The sequence below is a fragment of the Ornithorhynchus anatinus genome, chromosome X2 (genome assembly GCF_004115215.2).
Source record: "Ornithorhynchus anatinus isolate Pmale09 chromosome X2, mOrnAna1.pri.v4, whole genome shotgun sequence".
Taxonomy (NCBI): Eukaryota; Metazoa; Chordata; class Mammalia; order Monotremata; family Ornithorhynchidae; genus Ornithorhynchus; species Ornithorhynchus anatinus.
In genome coordinates, this window is record NC_041750.1 from 3,632,079 (window position 1) to 3,647,963 (window position 15,885).

Genomic DNA, 15,885 nt, shown 5'->3' on the forward strand with positions numbered 1-15,885 from the left:
GGGTGACTTGGGGCAAGCCACTTCACTTCTCAGTGCCTCAGTTACCTCATCTGGAAAATGGGCATTAAGACTGTGAGCCCCACGTGGGACAACCTGATCGTCTTGTATCTCCCCAGTGCTTGGAATAGTGCCTGGCGCATAGTAAGAGCTTAACAAATACCACCGTCATGACTATTATTATTCCAGTGCTTAGAACAGCGCTTGGCACATAGTAAGCGCTCAGCAAATGCCATCATTATTCTCCCTAGTGATTAGTCCAGGGCTTTGCACACAGTAGACTGTAAGCCCCTTGGGGGCAGAGATCGTTCCTGCTAACACTATTTTATTGTCCTCTCCCAAGCGCCTAGTGCAGGGCCGTACATCCATTCAATCGAATTTACTGAGCGCTTACTGTGTGCAGAGCACTGTACTAAGCCCTTGGAAAGTACAATTCGGCAACAGAGAAAATCCCTACCCAACACGCATTCAATAATTATCATTGACTGAGTGATTGACGGGGTATTCCAGAATGGTAGGATCCTGTGGTGTTTTCTATGTCATTCGGTGGGGATGGAGTGCTGGAAGAAGCTGGAGAGGTGGGAGAGAATCAGGGGCTTTGGCTGGTCCATATTGGGTCACTTGGGGAGAGTCGGGGATGGAGAGGGGACAGTCAGGTGTGTTGGATGGTCCCTCCTGGGTCACGAGGGGAGAATCGGAGATGGAGAGGGGAGAGTCAGGGGTGTTGGATGACCCTTGCTGGGTCACTGGAGGACAGTCAGGGAGGAAGAGGGGTCAGAAGTACGGGATGACCCGTGTTGGGCCACTGAGAAAGAGGCAGGGTTGGAAAGCGGAGAATCAGAGGTGTGGGTTGGCCCATCCCTAAGGCGTGTCAGGAGAACAAGCGGCACCCAATTTCTTCCAGGGTCCCGGGGTGCCCCTGTCGGAGGCCGAGCCCCGGGGTGGGGCAGAGAGGCCGATGCGGAGCGGCCCTGCTCGTGGAACTGAGGCTCTGAACGTCGGGGCCACCTGCAGAGCGGCTTTCTCTCTCTTTGGCACTCTCCTCTCCCACCCCCACCTCCAGTGTCTGTGCTGCATTCAGCTGCAGCAGAACATGCTAAACAGCTGTGGGAGCCGGCTGGCGGGGATGTATAGGTAGGAACGAAAAAAGGCACCTTTCCATTCCCCTTATTTCCAAACATCCCTGGTGGCCCGTGGACCCCTCTTCTTCATGGCCCTTCGGTCCGTTTTTCTAGCTCTCCCTTGATTGATATCTGTACATCCTTCAAACTCTTTCTTTCTCTGTCTGTCTCCCTATCCATCCATCCATCTATCCACCTCTCTCCCCTCTCCACCTCCTCTCCGAACCAAATTAAAGGTGATCCCCCCACCACCACCACCACAAGCTCCAAGAATAGCAGTGAGTGGGTGACCTAAGGCACTTGGAGGAGAGAGAATTTCCCCCACCCCCCAACTTCTCTTTTTCCATAGTCCTCTCTGGGTGTGGATGGAGCTAGCTGAAAAGAAGCTAGGTCCCCCAACACACACACTCACACAGACACACAAACAGACACACCTGCCCAGTTACTTTCCGGTCGGAGCCAATCTCCAGACCCACCCTTCCAACTGACCGTATCATGGCTGTGATTAGTATTATTATTTGCAGTAATAATGCTAACAACAATACTAATGGTATTCAGGGGCTTACCCTGTGCCAAGGCCTGTGCTAAGCTCCGGGGTTGATACGATGTCATCGGATCAGTCACGGCCCCTGACCTACATGAGGCTCACAGCCTAAGGGGGAGGGAGAATGGATAGTTAACCTCCGGACTGAGGCCCAGAGACGTCAAGTGACTTGTCCAAGGTCACTCAGCAGGAGAGGGGCAGGGCCGAGATTTGAACCCAGGTCTCCTGAGTTCCGGCCCCGCGGGCTTTCCACCACGCCCAGCCACTTCTCGGAGGCTGTGTCTGCTGTGGTCTGGAGTTTCTTGGGTCTCAGTTTCCCATCTGAACTAGGAGAGAAAAGCCTCTAAGATATCTGGAAGAGAGAGACCCACATTCCCAACCCAAATCTCCACAAACCCCAGCCCAATCTGGACGGTGGGCAAGCTGAAATTTTCCAGTGTCTCCCCAATCCCTCATCTTTCCCCATCCCTCCCACCCCCAACCCGAGCTTCAGGGGTTAGACGTGTATTTCCACAGGAGGAAAATCCGCGTGTGTCTGGAGCAGGGAGCCCAGCAAAAGCCCAAGATATCAACATATTTGGTGTGTTTGACATTTTAATTCTTTCCACATTGTTCCTAGGTCTCCTCACACGAAGTACTATCATTAGCTTTAGTGATTAGTCCTGAGACTGCCGTCAAAGCATGTATCATTAAAATCTGTTAAAATATGGGCTTCCCAGATTGCTGTTGGTTCTGCTAGTAAATAAAAATTAAAGCTAGGAAATGGCCTTTACAAAGGGTGTCAAGGATAGAAATACCCGTAGTTCGGTCACCAGAGGGTGGCTCTTAGGCGGCTCGCTTCGTTGTCTCTTTCTGGACCGGTAGGTGAAGAAAAATCAGCCTATTTGCCCTCGCCGTTGGCTGGGGTCTAACATTTGGAAGCTACAGAAAAATTCCAAGCAGCCAATATGGCACAAGGATGTTGGCCTGGGTGTGAATTCAAGTTTCTCTAGTGAGACATCGGGGAATGGGAAAGAACAGAAATGTCAGGGTAAAAATATCCATCTTGAAAAGCCATGTGGAAAAGTAGATTTTCATAAAAGTGTAAAGTAATTCTTTTTGGGGGGGGGGGCGGGGAAGGGGGCACCCGGTGTCAGCGACTCCAAACCCTGATAAATCATCTTCTGTTCTTAGAGCGGGGTGCAGATGGGAGAATAAAAGAGACTCTACCCATTTTCCAGGTGGAGAAATGGAGGTTCGGGTGGGGACGGACTTGGCCAGGACCATCAGGGTGGTTTAGTGGACCGAGAACAAAGCTCAAGAATCCCAACGTTTAGCTCAACTCCTCACCCCCATGAAGGGAGAGAGCGGGGTGCAGGAGGACACCCCTGGGTCTGGAAACTGGGGAGGGGAGGGAATCCAGGTTGTAGCCCCAGCTCGGCCGGCGGTCCGATGCGTGGCGTTGGGCAAATCACTCAACCCCTCTTGGTTTCGGTTTTCTCATCTGTAAAATGGGTGTTAATAAGCCTGACTGTCCCTCCCTTCTAGGGAGGTGAATGGGGACAAAATGAAATCCGCTAGGTGAGAGGCCCCCGCTGGAAAAGTAAAAAAGCTCTCCAGATTCAAGGGGTGATTATACAGTCTCACCAAGGGGGTGGGAGAGGGAATAAATACAGGAACAATCCAAACGGCTATGTGCAAATGAGGAACGTGGCAGTTTCTTGGAGAAGATTAGAGAGGGAGGGCGGGGTGGGGGGCGGTGGGCAAGCGTTTATAGGAGTTTTCAAAGACAGGGAGGGATCCATTTGAGCAGATTTGACGTGGGAGGGAAAATCCAGGAAGGGGGAAGGGCGTGAACAGGGGGTCGGACAACGGAGAGACCACAGCGAACGCACTGAGTAGGTGAACTCGGAAGGGTAAGAGCTGGGGTGAGGTGAGAGGACAGAGAGGAACCGAAGAAGGAGAGATCTGCTGCAGAGTCTTGAACGGGCAGGTCAGGCGTTTCTGGATTTCTTTATTTTATTTTTTGCTTCTGATGTGGATCGACAGTTCTGCCAGATATCCCAAGAGGCAAGAATCTGGACCCTGTGGTGAAGGTCCATCCATCAGTCAATCAAGGTATTTACTGAGGGCTTATTGTGTGCAGAGCACTGTACTAAGCGCTTGGGGGTGTACAGTATAACAGAGCTGGTAGACACGTTTCCTGCCCACAGCGAGAGGGGAGCAGCAAGGTGTCGTGGAAAAAGCATGGGCCTGGGAGTCAGAGGACCTGGGTTCTAATCCCGGCTCCGCCATTTGTCTGCTGTGTGATCTCGGGCAAGTCACTTAACCTCTCTGTGCCCCAGTTACTTCGTCTGTAAAATGGGGATTAAGAATGTGAACCCCATGTGGGACATGGACTCTGTCTAACCTGATTCACTCGTATCTCCGCCAGCACTTAGTATAGTGTCCTCCACTCAGTAAGCGCTTAACAAATGCCATTATTACTGAATGATAGTAATGGTAATAACAAATGCAAGAAAAAAGCGAGTTTACTGGGGAGGCAGCCTGGAGCTGTTAACCTCATTGCTGCCTCTGTCCTGGAACGCCCTCCCTCTTCTTCTCCGACCATGACTCTCCCCTTCTTCAAAGTCTTATTGAAGGCCCATCTCCTCCAAGAGGCCTTCCCTGACTAAGCCCTCCTTTCCTCTTCTCCCACTCCCTTCTGCCTCTTCCGCCTTGCTCCCTTTCTTCATCCCCCCCCACCCCCAGCCCCGCACCACTTATGCCCAATCATCTGCCATTTATTTATTTCTACTAATGTCCGCCTCCCCCCTCTAGACCGTCAACTCGTTGTGGGCAGGGAATGTGTCTGCTTATTGTTGTGTGGTGCTCTCCGGTGCTCTACACACAGGGAAGGGCTCAATAAATTCGACTGACTGATTGACCGACAGGCATCATGATAATGATGGCATTTGTTAAGCGCATACTATGTGCCAAGCACTGTTCTAAGCGCTGGGGGAGTTACCAGGTAATCAGGTTGTCCCACGTGGGGCTCACAGTCTTCACCCCCATTTTAGAGAGGAGGGAACTGAGGCACAGAGAAGTGAAGTGACTGGCCCAAAGTCACACAGCTGACAAGTGACGGAGTCGGGATTAGAACCCACGACTCCCAAGCCCGGGCTCTCGCCACTGAGGCACTCTTCGGACAGTGAGGCGGGGAGCTCTAAGCTGGTTGTGGACAGGGACTGTGTCCGTTTATTGTTATTTGGTATTCTCCCCAGCGCTTCGTACATTGCTCTGCACACTTGTATGCACTCAATAAATAAGACTGAAAATGAATGAAAGGGACCCAACGGGAAGAAAGGGGAAAAGGGGAGGGAAAGAAAGAGGCATTCTCTTCAAAAAGGGAAGCTCTGGACCTCACAGGAAGGACCCCCCACATGAAGACCATCCTCTCTCCGCCTCCCTGACCCCAGGGACAGAAGGGAATTAGACCCTGGACTCAGTTTCCCCCCCCCAAGACTCCCCGTCTTTACCTCTCCCTATCCCACTGAGATAATGTGGAGGAAGAAGGAGGGAGATAAGATAGAGAGGGGGAGAAGGGAAGAGGAGAAGAAGGGGGAGAAGAATGAGGTGGGAAGAGGAGGGGGGAAAGGGAGAGAGACGGAGAAAAAGAGAGATTGGCAGGTAGCGATGTAGCCTGACAGAGAGGGAGAGAAAGAAAAAGCGACAAGGATTGTCCCAGGCGCTTAGTGCAGTATTCTGCGCACAATAAGCGCTCAATAAATATGATTTACTGATTAGAAGAAAGAGAGAAAGACGGAAAAAAAGGTCAGGGACGGACATGGGGAGAAAAAGGAATAAAAAGGAGTGAGGGGGAGAGGGAAAGGGACAGCTATGAGGAGGGAGAGAAAAAAGAAAGGAGGGAGAAGGGGGAGGGAGATGGAGGGAGGAAGGGAGAGGGAGGAGGAGGAGGAGGGAAAGGGGAGAGGGAAGGGAGGGAGCTGGTTTGAATTTCCCATCCGAGAGGGGAGAAGCAGCGCGTCGCGGGCGGAGCAGAGCGTTTGGAGGAGGGTGGAGCGGAGGCGGCGGGAGCTCCGGGCTCGCTCAGCCAGCGGAGTAGTTGCACCTGGAAGGCGGTGGCAGCGGGTCGAACGACGGCGGCGGTGGGTCGAAAGGCGGCCGGGAGCCGAGTGGGAATCCGGCCGGGCCCGGGCGGCGCAAGGGCCAGCTCCCCGCTCAAGGGGTTGGGGGGGTCGGGGGTCTCCGGGGTCCCCTGGCCGGCTCTGGGAGGGGGCTGGGGGGAAGAGAAGCCTGAAAGGGGGAAGAGGAAAGGTTTCCCCTCTTCTGGTTGGGGGGTCTGGGGTCGGGGGCCGGGGGGCACGTGGGCCCGGGGGTCGTCGTTAGGAACTTCTTGGATGCCCAGAAGGGGCACCCCTCCCCGGTGCTTCGCACATAGTAAGCGCTTAACAAATGCCATCATTATTATATTTAGGGGTGGGGGGCTTTGGGAGGGACACACGACCTCTCCTCCAGCCTGGAGGTGCAAGGATGCCCGGAGAAGACTAGGACTGGGTGGGATTTGGGGGGGGAATTTTTTTTCGGGGGGGGGAGGGAGGTGTCTGTTAAGTCCAACACTGTTCTAAACGCTGGGGTAGGTGCGAATTAATTAGGAGGGGCCCGGGGGGGGTGTGAGGAAGACGGGGGGTCCCGCGGGGTGGAAGTTCCCTCTGATTTGGGGTGGGGGGCTGCGGGGTGGGGGTAGAGGGGGCTGGGGGTCCCGCCTCGGTGCTGGGGTCCCAACGGGGCTGCCTGAGGGCCAGTCCTCGACGGCAGAGAGACAGAGACCCCACCCCAAGTCTCCCCCCGGAGACTGGAGACCCCCCACCCAATCTCCCCCCCCCCCCCCAGGCCCCGGGGGGCGGGGACAGATCAGCCTCCCAGACATCAAAGGAGAGGCCTCTTCCGACAGCTGCAACCGGGCTGGGTGTGTATGGGTGTGTGTGTAGGGGGTGCGTGTGTTTGTGGGGGAGTGTGGACGTGTGTTTGTGTTTCTGTGCGTGCTGGCGCGCGCGTTTGTGTGTGTGTGCGAGTGTGTGCATGCTGGCGCGCCTTTGTGTGTCTGTGCCTCTGTCAGTGTGCATGCGAGGGCGTGTGGACGTGTGTTTGTGTTTGTGTGCATGCCGGCGAGCGCGCTTTTTTTGTGGGTCTGTGAGTGTCTGTGGGCATGCGTGGGCCCGTGGACCTGTGTTTGTGTTTGTGTGCATGCTGGAGCGCCCGTTTGTGTATGAGCGTGTGTGTGCGCGTGTGCCCCTCCAGCTGTGTGTGTGTGTGTGTGCTTGTCCAGGGGTGGGTGTCTGTGTCTGCCCTTAGGAGGGCGAGGGGCTCCTAGGTCAGTCGACGGTACTTACTGAGCGCCTACTGGGTGCGGAGCGCTGTACTGGGCGCCAGGCGCTGTACTGATCTGAGAGAGGGGCTGAGCCAGGGGAGGCCTGGGGATGGAAGGGCGAGGGTCCAATTCGACCCAGGGCCGGAGTGGGGCGGGGGGTGGGAGAAAGCAGATGGGGGAGGGGGGAGATGGAGGCTGGAAGGTGGAAAGCTAGAGGTGGGGCGTCGGCGACGGAATTATAACAGTCGTGTTATTCGTTAAACGCTTTCTGTGTGCCAGGCACTGTATTAAACGCTGGGGTGGATACAAGCAAACGGGATGGGGCACAGTCCCTGTCCCACGTGGGACTTCTAGTCTCAATCCCCATTTTACAGATGAGGGAACTGAGGTCCAGAGAAGTGAAGTGATTTGCCCAAGGCCCCGCAGCAGACGAGTGGCGGAGCCGGGATTAGAACCCACGACCTTCCGTCTCCCAGGCCACTAGGCTATGCTGCTTCCCCCGCCCCCCACCCCTTCTCAGATCTCCATGCCCTGTGCACGGGAGAGAAGCAGCTTGGCTTAGTCCTCCTAACTCTCTGAGGGCTGAAGACTGTAGAAAAATCAAGGCCCAGAGAAGGTCTGGATTTTCCTAAAGTCACACAGCACAGGGGGTAGAAATGGAAAAGGAAGCCATCCTGCCCCTGCTCCTTTCTTCCCGGCAAGTAGAGGCCCAGCACTTCCCCCACTCCCCAACTCACTTTCCCAGCCTCAAGCCCCTAGTCTAATGGAAAGAGCTCGGGGCTGGGGAGTCAGAAGGACCTGGGTTCTAATCCCCGCTCCTCCACTTGCCTGCTGCGTGGCCTTAGGTAAATTACTTCACTTCTCTGGGCCTCAGTTTCCTCATCTGCAAAGTAGGGATCCCCTGTGCTCTGCACACCGTAAGTGCTCCATAAAAACGAATGAATGAATGAGTGGGACGGTGAGCAGCCTGGCGTAGTGGATCGAGCACAGGCCTGGAAGTCAAGAAGTCATGGGTTCTAATCCCAACTCCGCCACTGGTCTGCGGTGTGACCTTGGGCAAGTCACTTCACTTCTCTGGGCCTCAGTTCCCTCATCTGCCAAATGGGGATTGAGATTGTGAGCCCCACCTGGGACAGGGACTGTGTCCAACCCGATTTGCTTGAATCCACCCCAGCGCCTAGTACAGTGTCTGGTCCACGGGAAGCGCTTAACAAATACCACAATTATCCAGCGCTTAGAACAGCGCTTGTACAGAGTCAGAGCTTAACAAATACCATTCTAATTATTACTATGCGGGACAGGGACTGTGCACGACCCGATTACTCTGAATCTACCCCAGTGCTTGGCACATATTAAGCGCTTAACGAATCCCACAACCAGGATTATCATCATCATTATTATTATTATTATTAGGCAGCGGGACCCGGGTAGCCATAGTTCTGTCGCCATAACGCCTGGGGCGAGCGTCGACAGGCCGCTTTAATTGCCTCGTTAGCCTCCCCGGGAAGTCACGAAGAGAAGAGGGGGAAGGAGAGGAGGGGAAGAAGAGGCCGCCGGTGGAAAAAGCCCCGGTGGGGGGGGGGTTAATTTTGCGGATGCGGGGGGCAGATCCGCAGCCCGTGACCCATTTTGGTTCCGACTTGGTTGGCTCCGTGTGCGAGTCTGTACACAGGGCCGCGTGGACCCGCGCTCTCATAATAATAACGTTGGTATTTGTTAAGCGCTTACTAGGTGCCAAGCACTGTTCTCAGCGCTGGAGCAGACACAAGGTGATCGGGTTGTCCCACGTGGGGCTCACAGTCTTCACCCCCATTTTACAGAGGAGGGAACTGAGGCACAGAGAAGTGAAGTGACCTGCCCGAGGTCACACAGCAGACAAGTGGAGGAGCTGGGATTAGGACCCACCTTCTCCGACTCCCAAACCCGGGCTCTTTCCACTAAGCCCCGTTGATGATGCTGATGAATGGTATTTAAGCGCCTACTAGGTGCCCAGCACTGTTCTAAGCGCTGGTAATAATAATTATGGTATTTGTTAAGCGCTTATTAGGTGCCCGACATTGTTCTAAGCCCTGGGGTCGAAACGAGGTATAATCAGGTTGTCCCGTGGGGCTCACACTCTTCATCCCCATTTTATAGACGTGGCAACTGAGGCCCGGAGAATAATAATAATGGTATTTGTTAACCGCTTACTATGTGCCAAGCACTGTTCTAAGCGCTGGGGTCGCTGCCCCACCCCAACGGATCCCATATGCCGGGGCCTGGATCCAGTAAATCTCCAGGGTGTAGACACCAGCCCCCTACTCCTTGAGCCCCAGCAACCTCCCTCTCCCCTCAACCTCCTCCCCTTCCCTTCCCCCTCCTCCACTTTCCACAATCCCAAACGCAGCCCAGGTGGGGAGATCAGATGGAATAGGGTTAATTAAGATAATGGGGAGAGGCGGCAGGTTGTGCGTCTGTGTGTGTCGGTGAGTGTTTTGTGTGTGTGAGGAAGGCCTGCATCTCCTAGCCCGGAACGAGGAGGAAGAAGAGGCATTGCAGAGGGAGGCAGGAAATGATCTCCACGGCTCCTTATTTAAACAGCTGCTCCAAAGCCAGCTGGCCCAGGGCTCCAGTGGAGAGGCCCAGCACAAAAGGCTCAGCCCTCTCCTCTCTCTCCCGCCAGAGTCTGGGACCCGGGGAGGGGCAGGGGGATACTGCCAGGGAAACGACCCCAAAGCCCTCCCAGGGGGTGCAGAGCGAGGCAGGATGTTCCCTACCCACCTCCAGTTCTGCCCCACCCACATGCCCTGCTGGACGGATTCTCCCGGAGACTTCTAAAATTAAAAGTCCAGAAACCCGCTCGCCCTCCCCTTTTCTCCTTCCCGTTAATAATCTGGTGAATGCCTACGCTGTGCTAGGCGCTGGGGTCAAGACACAAGCAGCAGGTCGACCCCCGGTCCCTGTCCCACCCGGGGGTCCCTGATTTCTTGGCGGGCTCACGCTGGAATTTCGTCCCGAGCTTTTCGGCTGACCCCGGGTGTTAAAGAGTCGGGAGATCCGGGTTCTAATCCTCGGCTGCTCCCCATGCTTGCCATGTGACCTTGGGTAAGTCACTTAACCTCTCTGGACCTCAGTTATCTTTTCTGTAAAATGGGGGTGAAATTCCTGCTCTCTTTCCTTCCCTTATACTGTGAGCCCTGTGTGGGACAGGGACTGATTATTTTTTATCTATCACAATGCTAGGCACATAATATGTGCTTAGCAAGTACCTTATTATTAGATTATAATAATAGATAAATAATTATATTAATAATAATTAACAGGCCAGTGACAGAGCTGGCACAAGAACCCAGCCCCCGGACCCTGCAGGCCTTTGACACTCTTTCTCTCCTTCTTGACCAGGTGGAATTTTCCCCAGGACGTCCAGCAGAAAAGCCCTGGATGACCATTTGCCCGCTGGCTAAACCTCGCTAACTGCACCAGGCAACATGGATTTTGTAATGAAGCAAGCCCTTGGGGGTAAGTTTTCATTCACTGCCAGGACCCTTAGCCATTAGCTCCTTTTTTTCCCTTTCAATGGCATTTGTTAAGATGCCAGGCACTGTTCTAAGCGCTGGAGAAGATACAAAGTAATCAGGTGGGACACAGTCCATGTATCACATGGGGTTCACAGACTTCGTCCCCATTTTACAGGTGAGGTAACTGAGGCACCGAGAAGTGAAGTGACTTACACAGGTGACGAATGGTGGAGCCGGAATCAGAACCCCGGTCCTTCTGATTCCCAGGCCCGGGTTCTATCCACTAGGCCACGCTGCTTCTCAAAGTGTTTACGATAGCATTTAACAAATACCATAATTATTATTATTAATATTAAGCGCTGGGGTAGATGCAAGCTAATCAGGTGGGACACAGCCCCTGTCCCTGTCCTTTCAATGGCTAGGTCAGACCACCTCCCCTAAAGTAGGGCAGGGTCTTCTAAACCACCTCCAGCCCCCCACCTCCATTCTATCCTTGAGGGAAAAATCCCAGATGTGATCCCGAATCCACGGCCAGGGTCTTCTTACGGCCCTGATTTGCCACAGACCAAATGATCAATCAGTCCTGTTTATTGAGCACTTACTGTGTGCAGAGCACTGAACTAAGATCTTGGGAGAGTACAGTAGAACAGAGTTGGTAGACCCGGTCCCTGCCCATCTTACAGTCTAGAGGGGTAGACAGACATCGATCTAAATCAATAAATGAGGGATAGGGACAGAACTGCGGTGGGACTGAGAAGTGAATAAGGGGTGCAAATCCAAGGAGACCCAGAATCCCTGCAAGGGCGACGCAGAAGGGAGCGGGAGAAGAGGAAATGAGGGCTTAGTCGGGGAAGGCCTCTTGGAGGAGACGGAGGGTGGTGCTGCTTAGGTCGGAGGAGGGAAGGAGGGCCGGAGAGGAGGTAGATGGGAGCCCTGGGTAATACCAACCCCCAAGAACTGACATCCCCCTCCTCTGGGAGGGTCTCGGGGCTGGAGGTGAGGTGGGGAGAGAGACCCTCCAACCCCGGGGAACGGAGGGGAACGGAGGGTGTTGTTAAAAGGAACCTGCGTATTGAAATACATCAACTATTTTTGGGCTGGAGACTGGCTGGGATTCAGCTGTTGCCTCACCTTAATAATAATAGTATAATAACTATGGCATTTGTTATGCGCTTACTATGTCCCATAGTAACATATGGGATAGATACGAAGTCATCAGTTTGTTCCACGTGGGGCTCACGGTTTTAATCCCCATTTTACAGATGAGGTAACCGAGACACAGAGAAGTTAAGCGGCTGGCCCAAAGTCACCCAGCAGACAAGTGGCAGGGCCGGGATTAGAACCCACGATCTCTGACTCCCAAGCCCGGGCTCTTTCCTCTGGACTGTGAGCCCGTCGTTGGGAAGGGATTGTCTCCATCTGTTACCGAATTGTCCATTCCAAGCGTTTAGTACAGCGCTCTGCACACAGTAAGCGCTCAATAAATATGATTGAATGACTACTAAGCGGCTGGGAGAGTACCATACACCAGAATTAGTAGACACCATCCCTGGGCTGAAGGAGCACTAGGCCAGGGCGGGGGCTGGAGTTCAGGCCGGTGCGTGCTGAGCGCCCCGGGGCCTGTCGTGTGTCCGCCCGGCCCAGGGGCCACCAAGGACATGGGGAAGATGCTGGGGGGCGAGGAGGAGAAGGACCCCGACGCCCAGAAGAAGGAGGAGGAGAGGCAGGAGGCTCTGCGCCAGCAGGAGGAGGAGAGGAAGGCCAAGCACGCCCGCATGGAGGCCGAGAGGGAGAAGGTGCGGCAGCAAATCCGAGACAAGGTCAGTGTTCCCCTCCACGCACACCCCTACACAACCCCCCACACCCCTACACCCCCCAAATCCTCCCCCCAACACGTTCACACCACTGGGACTATTTCTGATCTGTCTGCATTGCATATAGCACGCATAGACCTATAGCGTATTGCAAATGACCAGATAATAATAATAATGAACATCATAAATAATGACAGTATTTGTTAAGGGCGTACTATGTGTCAAGCACTGTTCTAAGCGCTGGGGGAGATATAATAATAATGATGGTATTTGTCAAGCACTTACTGTATGCCCAAGCACTGTTCTAGGCGCTGGGGGAGATATAATAATAGTAATAGTAATAATGGTATTTGTCAAGCCCTTACTCTGTGCCAAGCACTGTTCTAAGCGCTGGGGGAGATAGAACAATAATAGTAATGATGGTATCAGTCAAGCGCTTACTATGTGCCAAGCACTGTTCTAAGCACTGGGGGAGATAGAGCAGTGCTTGGCACATAGTAAGCGCTTGACTGATACCATCATTATTATTATTGTTCTATCTCCCCCAGTGCTTAGAGCAGTGCTTGGCACATAGTAAGCGCTTGACTGATACCATCATTATTATTATTGTTCTAAGCGCTGGGGGAGATACAACAATAATAATAATAATGATTATGGTTTCTGTCAAGCGCTTACTATGTGCCAAGCACTGTTCTAAGCGCTGGGGGAGATTCAATAATAGTGATGGTTTTTGTCAAGCGCTTACTATATACCGAGCACTGTTCTAAGCGCTGGAGTAGATATAATAATCATAACGATGATGGTATTTGTCAAAGGCTTACTGAGTTAGGGAAGCTCACAGCCTGGAGTACCAAACGCTTAGCACAGTGCTCTGCACACGGTAAGCGCTCCAAAAAATACGATTCGAGCAGGAAACCTGGGGGACAGGAGGGGAGCAGATAAGTCTGGCCTCATTCATTCATCCAATCGTACTTACTGAGCGCTGACCAGCCCTGTACTAAGCGCTTGGAAAATACAACTCAACAACAGATAGAGACAATCCCTGCCCAACAACGGGCTCCCAGTGGAGAAGGGGCCCCGGCCCCGCATCCCCTCCCTACTCCATCTCCGCAGAAGCGTGTGTAGCCAAGGCCTCTCCGGAATAAACAAAAAGCGAAATTATCTCTCATCTGTTGGCCAGCGTTAGAACGGCGCTTTCAAAAGCCTCCAAGCCTTTGATCTCCGGCAGTCTCTTATCTCGGGCCTTAGATCCCTGCTGCCCGGGTCTGTCTCTGACCCGGAGAGATCTGCCCCCTTCCCTCTCCCTCCCCCCACCTCCCTGTCACGAGGGGAGAGAGGGGGAGGCAGGTCCAGGGCCTGGGCAGGTGAATAATAATAATAATAATTACCATCATCATCATAATGATGGTACTTGTTAAGCGCTTAATACGTGCCAAGCACTGTCCTTAGCGCAGGGGGAGAGGCAAGGTGATCAGGTTGTCCCAGGTGGGGCTCCCAGTCTTCATCCCCATTTTCCAGATGAGGTCACTGAAGCCCAGAGAATAATAATGTTGGTATTTGTTAAGCGCCTACTATGTGCAGAGCACTGTTCTAAGCGCTGGGGGAGATACAGGGTCATCAGGTTGTCCCACGTGGGGCTCCCAGTCTTCATCCCCATTTTCCAGATGAGGTCACTGAAGCCCAGAGAAGTGAAGTGACTTGCCCAAAGCCACTCAGCTGACAAGGGGCGGAGCCGGGATTAGAACCCACGACCTCCGACGCCCAAGCCCGGGCTCTTTCGGCTAAGCCACGCTGTTCCTCTCGCTGGGAAGCCAGGGGCGTCAGTCAGTCGAATATTTATTGAGTGTTTTAACTGGGTGCGGAGCACTGTACTAAGCGCTTGGGAGAGGAGGATGTAGCAGTGGTGATAGACGGTGGTTTACCGTCCAGAGGGGGAGATTCTCCGCTCCTCCCCCACCTTCAAAGCCTTCCCGCAACGACGCCTCCCCCAGGGGGTCTTCCCAGATTGAGTCTTCAAGGCTTCAATCTGCTTTCTGTGAGCCCCACGTGGGACAACCTGATTCCCTTCTATCTACCCAGCGCTCAGACCAGTGCTTGGCACACAGTAAGCGCTTAACAAATACCAAAATTATTATTATTTCCGGTTTGGGCAAAGCCCCTCGACATCTCTGAGCCTCAGTGACCTCATCTGTAAAATGGGGATTCGATCCCTGTTCATTCAGTAGTATTTATTGAATTGCTTACTATGTGCAGAGCACTGTACTAAGCGCTGGCCTCCCTCCTACTTAGCCTGTGAGCCCCATAGGGGCCAGGGACTGTGCCCGACCTCCTTAGCTTGTTTCTACCCCAGCGCTTAGGACGCTGATTGGCACAGAGTAGGCGCTTAACAAGTACCACAATCATTACTGTTATCCACACAGTAGGCACTCAGCACTCATCACAACGCTCCACACAAAGTCAGTACTCGATTCCTCGCTCTGCACGCCGTCAGTGCTCGATGCAGCTCTCCGCGCACATTAGGCGCTCAGCACAGTGCTCCTCATAGTGTTGTAAGTGCTCTATGCGCCCCATAGGACTTACGTCCGTATCTGTAATTTTATTTCTTTATACTAATGTCCATCTCCCCCTCTAGATTGTAAGGTCCTTGTGGGCAGGGAATGTGTCTGTTTATTGTTTTATTGCACGCTCCCAAGCGCTTAGTACAGGGCTCTGCACACAGTAAGCATGGTGTGGTGGATAGAGCACACGGGCCTGGGAGTCAGAAGGTCATGGGTTCTAATCTCGGCTCCGCCACTCATCTCCTGTGTGGGCAAGTCCCTTCACTTCTCTGAGCCTCAGTTGCCTCATCTGTAAAATGGGGATTGAGACTGTGAGCCCCACGTAGGACCAACCCGATTTGCTTGGATCCATCCCAGCGCTTAGTACGGTGCCTGGCACATAGTAAGCGCTTGACAACGACCTCGATTATTTATAAATACGAATGAATGCTCCACAGACAGCAGTCATTGCAGGGCTCCTTACACAGTGCTTAGCGCAGCCCCCCATAGTGTTCAGCTCAACGCTCTAACACCGGGCTCAGAGCAGTCTCCACACACAGTGCTCAGCGCAGTTCTCCGCACACAGTGCTCAGGACAACGCTCAGCCCGTCCTGCTGATGGTCGCAGGGCGGTCCACGATTCCATCTTTCTGTCTCTCTCTCTCTCTGGGTCTCTGTCTCTGGGTCTCTCTCTCCAGTACGGCCTGAAGAAGAAAGAGGAGAAGGAGGCGGAGGAGAAGGCGGCCCTGGAGCAGCCATGCGAGGGTAGCCTGACCCGCCCCAAGAAAGCCATCCCGGCGGGCTGCGGGGGCGAGGAGGAGGAAGAGGAGGAGGAGAGCATCCTGGACACAGTGCTCAAGTACCTCCCCGGCCCGCTCCAGGACATGTTCAAAAAGTAATCCGGGCCTTCGGGCCTCCTCCCCGACCCCCTGACCCCTCTTCCCCTCGCCTCCCTCCCCCCTTTTATTTTCATCCCTTTGATATTTTCCCCGTCTTTTCAATTCAAACGAAATCTCTAAGGGGAAA

At 53.6% G+C, this 15,885-nt stretch overlaps 1 protein-coding gene across 4 annotated transcripts in view; it reads left to right on the plus strand.

Annotated features, from left to right (window-relative positions):
- The window catches only part of CPLX2 (complexin 2), a 45,739-nt gene extending 29,854 nt beyond the window's left edge, over window positions 1-15,885 (plus strand). For 2 of the 4 annotated variants that reach the window (XM_029053126.2, XM_029053125.2), the window contains 3 exons: window positions 10,394-10,510; window positions 12,154-12,329; window positions 15,558-15,885. In XM_029053126.2, coding sequence (XP_028908959.1) covers window positions 10,480-10,510; window positions 12,154-12,329; window positions 15,558-15,758 — 408 coding nt within the window. In that variant the 5' untranslated portion in view covers window positions 10,394-10,479 and the 3' untranslated portion in view covers window positions 15,759-15,885. Of the gene's footprint in view, window positions 1-3,512; window positions 3,635-5,651; window positions 5,790-10,393; window positions 10,511-12,153; window positions 12,330-15,557 lie in introns of those variants that run through there. The other 2 variants (XM_029053128.2, XM_029053127.2) reach the window with 2 other exon arrangements.